The 10308-nt window shown below is 48.4% G+C and overlaps 1 protein-coding gene across 1 annotated transcript; it reads left to right on the top strand.

Annotated features, from left to right (window-relative positions):
• Positions 1-68: 68 nt before the first annotated feature.
• On the top strand, positions 69-8842 carry LOC311115804 (uncharacterized protein; the record flags this gene model as incomplete). Its single annotated transcript, XM_084190933.1, has 4 exons — positions 69-132; positions 1926-2105; positions 4627-5262; positions 8728-8842. Coding segments are annotated over 4 exons (995 nt in total), but the record flags the coding sequence as incomplete, so codon positions are not given.
• Between the last annotated feature and the right edge of the window lie 1466 nt (positions 8843-10308).

The following is a 10308-nucleotide window of genomic DNA, read 5'->3' as shown; positions in this document are numbered from 1 at the left end:
CTCTCATCCCTCTCTCCTCTCTCATCCCTCCTCTCCCTCCTCTCATCCCTCTCTCCGTCTCTCCACAGACACATGGTGGACAAGACCAAGGTGGAATCCAGTCAAGCCAAGGCCATAGACCTTGAGAAGAAGGTGAAACACACACACACAGAGGATTGTAATGAGATTCTCTCCCTGACACAACTAGCAGTCTAAATGAGAAAAGAGACGAATGAGAGAATGAGTACACACGGCTGACTGCTTCCTAATGGAGTACACACACACACACACACACTAGATGAGGGCTAAGTGTTTTGGTTGCGTGTTTTTTTTTTTCTTCCCCCATTATGAGTCTGACAGGATAATTGCAAACAGTGAGCTGAAACTATCCCCATCTCAGACACACACACACACACGCTGACATTCTGTCCCATTAAATGAAAACACACGTAAACATACCCATTCTCTGCAAATAGGACAATCACACTCAGTCTCTGCCGCTAACACACGGTCACGCACACACACACACACACACACACACGTTGGTTGATATGGTAATTGCTGGCAGGATAAGACTGTCAGAAAGAGGAGGACATCTATTGTCTGCAAGTTAAACACCAAACCAGCTGCGTGTGACTGTGTGTGTGTGACTGTGTGTGTGTGTTCTCTCCAGTGTAGCTGGACACTAAGCTCTTTTTAACCCTGTAATCTCATGTTGCTCAATAACTAGATACTGAGCCCAGATTGCCTTTAACCCTTTATATACTGTTTCTATCGAACTCTTTGTCCTCATGCAGAGTTGACTGTATAATAATAAATAATGAGAATAATTTAGTTTGTGCTTATATTTTTCCTATGTAACACATGTGCAAGTGTGTATAACATGTGTGAATTGAAAATGTGTTTTTGCATATCCCAACTCCCCCTGAGACACCCTCGGAGAGTGGGGTCACGGCCAGGATCTGTCGTTATCAACGGCGACCCTGGAGCAATTATGGTTAAGTGCCTTGCTGGATGCAGAGCTGACTGTGTGTGTTCTCTCCTGTAGCTGGAGGCAGAGCTGACTGTGTGTGTTCTCTCCTGTAGCTTGATGCAGAGCTGACTGTGTGTGTTCTCTCCTGTAGCTGGATGCAGAGCGGACTGTGTGTGTTCTCTCCTGTAGCTGGATGCAGAGCTGACTGTGTGTGTTCTCTCCTGTAGCTGGATGCAGAGCTGACTGTGTGTGTTCTCTCCTGTAGCTGGATGCAGAGCTGACTGTGTGTGTTCTCTCCTGTAGCTGGATGCAGAGCGGACTGTGTGTGTTCTCTCCTGTAGCTGGATGCAGAGCGGACTGTGTGTGTTCTCTCCTGTAGCTGGATGCAGAGCTGACTGTGTGTGTTCTCTCCTGTAGCTGGATGCAGAGCTGACTGTGTGTGTTCTCTCCTGTAGCTGGATGCAGAGCTGACTGTGTGTGTTCTCTCCTGTAGCTGGATGCAGAGCGGACTGTGTGTGTTCTCTCCTGTAGCTGGATGCAGAGCGGACTGTGTGTGTGTGTTCTCTGCTGTAGCTGGATGCAGAGCTGACTGTGTGTGTGTGTGTTCTCTCCTGTAGCTGGATGCAGAGCTGACTGTGTGTGTTCTCTCCTGTAGCTGGATGCAGAGCTGACTGTGTGTGTTCTCTCCTGTAGCTGGATGCAGAGCTGACTGTGTGTGTTCTCTCCTGTAGCTGGATGCAGAGCTGACTGTGTGTGTGTGTTCTCTCCTGTAGCTGGATGCAGAGCTGACTGTGTGTGTTCTCTCCTGTAGCTGGATGCAGAGCTGACTGTGTGTGTTCTCTCCTGTAGCTGGATGCAGAGCTGACTGTGTGTGTGTGTGTTCTCTCCTGTAGCTGGATGCAGAGCTGACTGTGTGTGTTCTCTTCTGTAGCTGGATGCAGAGCTGACTGTGTGTGTGTGTTCTCTGCTGTAGCTGGATGCAGAGTTGACGGCGCGTCATGAGCTGCAGGTAGAGCTGAAGAAGATGGAAGGAGATTATGAACACAGAGTTCAGGAGCTGGCTGCTGAGAAGGAGACTCTGGGCTCTGAGAAACAGGAGAGAGAGGCAGAGAACCAGACTCTACTGGGGCAGATCAACACACTCAATGAGCAGGTACACACACTCACACAGAGAGAACACTTTAGTCATTTAGCAGACACTCTTAACCAGAGCGACTTAGTTAGTTAGTGCATTCATCTTAAGATAGCGATGTGAAAACCCAGAGCTCAAAGTTGTATTACTCTACCAATAGGAACAGAGTAGAAAACTCCCCTTGACCAATATGAGTAGAGGGGAAAGTCACGAGCTCCAAGTAGCTCAGAGAAAGTGGTCCACTCAACTGACACAGAGAGAGATGGGAGGAAAAGAGGTGTACCTGTCAGAATCCTGGTGCTAGGCCAGCTGGCCCCTGTACCATCTGAAACACACTCACATTTTATTTGTCACATACGCCGAATACAACAGGTGTAGACCTTACAGGGAAATGCTTACTTACAAGCCCTTAACCAACAATGCAGTTTTAATAAAGAATACCAAAAAAAAAACACACACAAAAAGACAATATAAAATAATACTAAATAAAAGTAACAAATAATTAAAGAGCAGCAGTAAAATAACAGTAGGGAGGCTATATACAGGGGGTACCGGTACAGAGTCAATGTGCGGGGGCACTGGTTAGTCGAGGTAATTGAGGTAATATGTACATGTAGGTAGAGTTATTACTATACATAGATAATAAACAGAGCGTAGCAGCAGCGCGGAAGAGGGGTGGTGGGGGAGGGGGGTGGACGACAATGCAAATAGTCCAGGTAGCCATTTGATTAGATGTTCAGGAGTCTTATGGTTTGGGGCTAGAAGCTGTTTCGAAGCCTCTTGGACCTAGACTTGGCGCTCCGGTACCGCTTTCCGTGCGGTAGCAGAGAGAACAATCTATGACTAGGGTGGCTGAAGTATTTGACCATTTTTAGGGCCTGGATGGCAGGAAGCTTGGCCCCAGTGATGTACTGGGCCGTACACACTACCCTCTGTAGTGCCTTGCGGTCGGAGGCCGAGCAGTTGCCATACCAGGCAGTGATGCAACCAGTCAGGATGCTCTCGATGGTGCAGCTGTAGAACCTTTTGAGGATCTGAGGACCCATGCCAAATCTTTTCAGTCTCCTGAATAGGTTTTGTCGTGCCCTCTTCATGACTGTCTTGGTGTGCATGGACCATGATAGTTTGTTGGTGATATGGACACCAAGGAACTTGAAGCTCTCAACCTGCTCCACTACAGCCCCGTCGATGAGAATGGGGGTGTGCTCGGTCCTCTTCTTTTTCCTGTAGTCCACAATCATCTGTGTGTGTGTCCGCTTAAGTATGTGTCTTACAGATCCACACAGACCTTGACAGGTCCCTTCCCCAACAGGCTGAGGCCAGCAGAATCATCTCATGGTCTCTCACACACGTCCAACTGGCTGTCCCCACATCAACACACACATCAAAGACCCTCGTCGACAGATCATTCACTCCCCCCTGCGTTTGACACTCAGCCCCATCAGAGTCTTCATATGTAGAGATCACACACACACACACTCATTAGAAATCCAGAGAAAGCAGTCTTCTCTCATGGTGTATTAGTATATTTATCTTTCAGGCTTAAAATCTCCTCTATTGAAATATCTATTTTCCTCTACCCATCCTGTCTCTCTCTCTCTCTCTCCCCATCTCTCTCTCTCTCTCTCTCTCTCTCTCCCTCTCTCTCCCCGTCTCGCTCTCTCTCCCCGTCTCGCTCTCTCTCCCCGTCTCGCTCTCTCTCCCCGTCTCGCTCTCTCTCCCCGTCTCGCTCTCTCTCCCCGTCTCGCTCTCTCTCCCCGTCTCGCTCTCTCTCCCCGTCTCTCGCGCTCTCTCCCCGTCTCTCGCTCTCTCTCCCCATCTCTCGCTCTCTCTCCCCATCTCTCGCTCTCTCTCCCCATCTCTCGCTCTCTGTCCCCATCTCTCGCTCTCTGTCCCCATCTCGCTCTCTGTCCCCATCTCGCTCTCGCTCTCTGTCCATATCTCTCTCTCCATCTTGCTCTCGCTCCCCCATCTCGCTCTCTCTCTGTCCCCATCTCGCTCTCTCTCTGTCCCCATCTCGCTCTCTCTGTCCCCATCTCGCTCTCTCTCTGTCCCCATCTCGCTCTCTCTCTGTCCCCATCTCGCTCTCTCTCTGTCCCCATCTCGCTCTCTCTGTCCCCATCTCGCTCTCTCTCTGTCCCCATCTCGCTCTCTCTCTGTCCCCATCTCGCTCTCTCTCTGTCCCCATCTCGCTCTCTCTCTGTCCCCATCTCGCTCTCTCTCTGTCCCCATCTCGCTCTCTCTCTGTCCCCATCTCGCTCTCTCTCTGTCCCCATCTCGCTCTCTCTCTGTCCCCATCTCGCTCTCTCTCTGTCCCCATCTCGCTCTCTCTCTGTCCCCATCTCGCTCTCTCTCTGTCCCCATCTCGCTCTCTCTCTGTCCCCATCTCGCTCTCTCTCTCTCTCTCTCTGTCCCCATCTCGCTCTCTCTCTCTCTCTCTCCCCATCTCGCTCTCTCTCTCTCCCCATCTCGCTCTCGCTCTCTCTCCATCTCGCTCTCTCTCTCTGTCCCCATCTCGGTCTCCCCATCTCTCTCTCCCCAGATAGAGAAGCTCAATAAGGATCTGGAGGAAGCCAAGACTAGAGTGGTCATCGTCCATGTCCCAGGTGGTCCTGCTGCTCCTCCTGCCCCCCCTCTACCAGGTCAAGCTGGTCTCCCACCTCCCCTCCCTGGACAAGCCGGCATGCCCCCTCCTCCACCCCTAACCGGCCAAGCAGGCCTGCCTCCCCCTCCTCCCCTCCTGGGTATGCCCGGTCCCCCACCACCCCCGCCCTTACCAGGTATGCCTGGTCCTCCACCACCCCCGCCCTTACCAGGTATGCCTGGCCCCCCTCCACCACCACCCCTACCAGGGATGTATGGTCCCCCGCCACCCCCTCCTCTCCCTGGGATGGCCGGTATGCCCCCGCCACCCCCTCCTCTCCCTGGGATGGCCGGTATGCCCACGCAACCCCCTCCTCTCCCTGGGATGGCCGGTATGCCCCCGCCACCCCCTCCTCTCCCTGGGATGGCCGGTATGCCCCCGCCACCCCCTCCTCCACCTGGCATGGGCATGCCCCCTCCACCTCCTGGTATGGGGGGCTGGGGAGCTCCTGTGCCACCCCCTCTGCCCTTCGGTCTGGCACCCAAGAAGGAGTACAAGCCTGAGGTGCAGCTGAAGAGAGCCAACTGGAGCAAGGTGAGGATGAGAGTGTGTGCATCTGTTAGATGGTGATAACAGGAGTGAAGGCGTGAATGTCAGTCTCTCTTATAAAACTGCACTTAAAGTTGGTGTGTGTGTTCTATCCTTTATTAGTGTGCCCAATCATAGGAGTCTGAAATAACAACTGCAAAGCTGTTGACCGTGTGTGTGTGAATACTAAAACTGTAACCCTATGTGAGTGTGTATGACTACGTACGTACAATGGGGAAAAAAAGTATTTAGTCAGCCACCAATTGTGCAAGTTCTCCCACTTAAAAAGATGAGAGGCCTGTAATTTTCATCATAGGTACACGTCAACTATGACAGACAAAATGAGAAAAATGTTCTCTAGAAAATCACATTGTAGGATTTTTAATGAATGTATTTGCAAATTATGGTGGAAAATAAGTATTTGGTCAATAACAAAAGTTTCTCAATACTTTGTTATATACCCTTTGTTGGCAATGACACAGGTCAAACGTTTTCTGTAAGTCTTCACAAGGTTTTCACACACTGTTGCTGGTATTTTGGCCCATTCCTCCATGCAGATCTCCTCTAGAGCAGTGATGTTTTGGGGCTGTCGCTGGGCAACACGGACTTTCAACTCCCTCCAAAGATTTTATATGGGGTTGAGATCTGGAGACTGGCTAGGCCACTCCAGGACCTTAATGCTTCTTACGAAGCCACTCCTTCGTTGCCCGGGCGGTGTGTTTGGGATCATTGTCATGCTGAAAGACCCAGCCACGTTTCATCTTCAATGCCCTTGCTGATGGAAGGAGGTTTTCACTCAAAATCTCACGATACATGGCCCCATTCATTCTTTCCTTTACACGGATCAGTCGTCCTGGTCCCTTTGCAGAAAAACAGCCCCAAAGCATGATGTTTCCACCCCCATGCTTCACAGTAGGTATGGTGTTCTTTGGATGCAACTCAGCATTCTTTGTCCTCCAAACACGACGAGTTGAGTTTTTACCAAAAAGTTATATTTTGGTTTCATCTGACCATATGACATTCTCCCAATCCTCTTCTGGATCATCCAAATGCAATCTAGCAAACTTCAGACGGGCCTGGACATGTACTGGCTTAAGCAGGGGGACACGTCTGGCATTTGAGTCCCTGGCGGCGTAGTGTGTTACTGATGGTAGGCTTTGTTACTTTGGTCCCAGCTCTCTGCAGGTCATTCACTAGGTCCCCCCGTGTGGTTCTGGGATTTTTGATCACCGTTCTTGTGATCCTTTTGACCCCACAGGGTGAGATCTTGCGTGGAGCCCCAGATCGAGGGAGATTATCAGTGGTCTTGTATGTCTTCCATTTCCTAATAATTTCTCCCACAGTTGATTTCTTCAAACCAAGCTGCTTACCTATTGCAGATTCAGTCTTCCCAGCCTGGTGCAGGTCTACAATTTTGTTTCTGGTGTCCTTTAACAGCTCTTTGGTCTTGGCCATAGTGGAGTTTGGAGTGTGACTGTTTGAGGTTGTGGACAGGTGTCTTTTATACTGATAACAAGTTCAAACAGGTGCCATTAATACAGTTAACGAGTGGAGGACAGAGGAGGCACTTAAAGAAGAAGTTACAGGTCTGTGAGAGCCAGAAATCTTGCTTGTTTGTAGGTGACCAAATACTTATTTTCCACCATAATTTGCAAATAAATTCATTAAAAATCCTACAATGTGATTTTCTGGGAAAAAAAATCCTCAATTTGTCTGTCATAGTTGCCGTGTACCTATGATGAAAATTACAGGCCTCTCTCATCTTTTTAAGTGGGAGAACTTGCACAATTGGTGGCTGACTAAATACTTTTTTCCCCCACTGTAAGTGTGTGTGTGCCTCTGTTCTTTCATGAGTGTGTGTGGACTGGTGTGTGTCTGTTCCATGTTCTCCTCCTCTCTCTCATCTGCGATGGTTAAAACATCAAAACGGCCCTCGTTCTCTCTCTAGCCTAAAGCTACTGTTTAATGGCTTCAGTTGAGTTCATCAGCGTTTAGTCTCTCCCTCTCTGTTCTCTTTGTTCGTTCGACGGGTTGGTGAGAGCCCTTTGACAAGGATGTCACAGAAATGGCTTTTTAATAAGGATGCTTCTTTTACTGTGCTGGTGAAAGATAATTAAATAGCTGCTAGAAAGGACGGCATTCTTTTGTACTTTAAATTAACATTTTATTTTTCCAGCCCTTCTGCCCCTGTATCACATTTTTTTTTCCCTTATCCCCCTTTTCCCCACCCCCTACCTGAGGCATCTTGGGTAATGAAAGGGTCATATAGGTGATTTTATTTATATTATTATTTTTTTAGGGAGAGTGTGTGTATATGTGTATGTATATATATGTATGTATGTATGTATGTGTGTGTGTGTGTCTATATATATATATATATATATATATATATATATATATATATATATATATATATATATATATATATATATGGGAAGTTACTACCTCTCCTCTGATGCTTCCTCTTTTTTCTCTCTCTCGCATTCTCTCTCTCAGAAGGCAGTTTATTATGAGGTGGTGATGGTTGGAAGAGAGAAAGAAGAAAATGATAAATATAGCTAGAAAAAAGAGAGGATGAGGATAAAGGAAGAGAGGAGGAGGAGGAGAGGGAGGAGGATGGAGGAGAGGAGAGGGAGGAGGATAGAGGAGGATAAAGGAGGAGAGGAGGAGGATAGAGGAGGAGAGGAGGAGGATAGAGGAGGATAAAGGAGGAGAGGAGGAGGATAAAGGAGGAGAGGAGGAGGACAGGAGAGGATAATGGAGGAGAGGAGGAGGATAATGGAGGAGAGGAGGAGGATAAAGGAGGAGAGGAGGAGGATAGCGGAGGATAGGAGGAGAGGAGGAGGAGAGGAGGAGGAGGATAAAGGAGGAGAGGACGAGGATAAAGGAGGAGAGGACGAGGATAGAGGAGGATAAAGAAGGAGAGGACAAGGAGGAGAGGAGGAGGACAAAGGAGGATAAGGAGGACAAAGGAGGATAAAGGAGGAGAGGAGGAGGACAGAGGAGGATAGGGGAGGAGGAGGAGAGGAGGAGGATAGAGGAGGATAAAGAAGGAGAGGAGGAGGGAGAGGAGGAGGATAAAGGAGGGAGAGGAGGAGGATAAAGGAGGGAGAGGAGGAGGATAAAGGAGGGAGAGGAGGAGGAGGAGGATAAAGGAGGAGGAGGAGGAGGATAAAGGAGGCAGAGGAGGATAAAGGAGGTGGATAAAGGGAATGGAATCCTCTCTCTGTGTGAAGGAGAATGAGGAGCAGTGAAAATGACTAGTTAGCTCCTCTCCTCCTCTGTGTCTCTCTCTCCATCTTCTCTTTCAGTGCCCCGGCTCTCTCGTTCTTTCTCTGTCCTTCTCTCACTTGATTGCTGGATTTATGGATGAATGTTTTTTTACAAAATTGCACAGTGTTTGAAAGGATTCGTAAGGCATTTATCGCTCTTTCTCTCTCTCCTCTCTCTCTCTTTCTCTCTGTGTAACAGATTGGATATGAGGATCTGTCTGAAAACAGTTTCTGGACGAAGGCCAAAGAGGATAGCTATGAGAACAATGAGCTCTTCGCCAAACTCACCTTGGCCTTCTCCTCCCAGACCAAGAGTGAGTGAGTCACCCCATGCACGTGTGTGTATGCGGGCATGTGTGTATCGTGGCTCATGTGCACTTGTGTCTCAGTAAAGTTGATTTACTAATGATGATCATGGATTTTTTGATCCTCCTTCATCTCTCTCTCCCTTTCTCCCTCTCTCCATGTCCATCCATCCATCCATCCCACAGCCTCCAAAGGTAAGAACAAACAAATTATGTTGGGTACAAGGGCTGGTGTGTGGGGGTGCGTTCCAAAGTGCTCTACTGCTGCTTCTGTACAAGTGCTGCTGTGTGAGGTCTACTGTGTGTGTTGTTCTGGCCTTGTGTTGTCTCATTCTGAGAGACAGAGTACTCACTAGGTTAGATGGATTGGGATTTGGAGATTAGAGCGGAAGGAGGGATGGGGAGGGGTTACAGATGCCCTGTGACTAGCCACCTGGTGTCCTGGCACAGACACACTCTCTCCCCCCTCACCTGTCCAGCTCCTCCTTTCACCTTGTTCCTGTGTCCCTGAACCTTCTGCTCCGTATTCATCATTACATCTAGGACGCTCTGCTCTCTAAACGTGTGTGTGTGTGTGTGTGCGCGCGCCGCTGTGTGCCAATGACCTTCAGCTGCGATGCAATCAGAACACACGTTCTGGCTCACTCTTAGACACGTGCACCTAGTCCTCCACATACACTCAAACGTGTACACACACAAACAAACACACACACACACCCTCTCTGGCTGTCAGAGTTGTTGAAATGTCAAGGTTGTCAGCTGTCCCATCTGCATTCACCTGTACAGAGTGGTTAAGGTCTGCTGTCAGTCTGTGATTCGTTAGCGTGCCTCTGGTCCCGCCGTGTGATTGGCTGAGACACTGCTGTCCCATTTGATGTGGGATAACCTTTTCTGATATCTGACTGTAAACACACACTGCCCTTTTCAATAGCTCCAACTCTCTGTCTGCATTCTACTGCTGCTGCTCTGTGTGTGTGTGTTTTAAAAATGAACATCTGAAATGTCTTGAGTCAATAAGTATTCAACCCCTTTGTTATGGCAAGCCTAAATAAGTTCAGGAGTAAAAATGTGCTTAACAAGTCACATAATTAGTTGCATGGACACACTCTCTGTGCAATAATAGTCTTTAACATGATTTTTGAATAACTACCTCCTCTCTGTACCCCACACATACAATTATCTGTAAGGTCCCTCAGTCGAGCAGTGAATTTCAAACACAGATTCAGGCGTCCTTCCTAACTCAGTTGCTGTGATAGGAGAAAACTGAGGATGGATCAACAACATTGTAGTTACTCCACAATACTAACCTAATTGACAGAGTGAAAAGAAGGAAGCCTGTACAGAATACAATTATTCCATAACATGCATCCTGTTTGCAACAAGGCACTAAAATAATAATGCCAAAAATGTGGCAAAGCAATTAACTTTTTGTCCTGAATAAAAAGTGTTGTGTTTGGGACAAATCCAATACAACA

Source organism: Coregonus lavaretus, assembly GCF_964263955.1.
Source record: "Coregonus lavaretus genome assembly, contig: HAP1_SCAFFOLD_4525, whole genome shotgun sequence".
In the NCBI taxonomy this organism is placed as follows: domain Eukaryota; kingdom Metazoa; phylum Chordata; class Actinopteri; order Salmoniformes; family Salmonidae; genus Coregonus; species Coregonus lavaretus.
The sequence above is the reverse complement of the archived record's forward strand: the minus strand, read 5'-3'. Positions and strand labels throughout refer to the sequence as shown.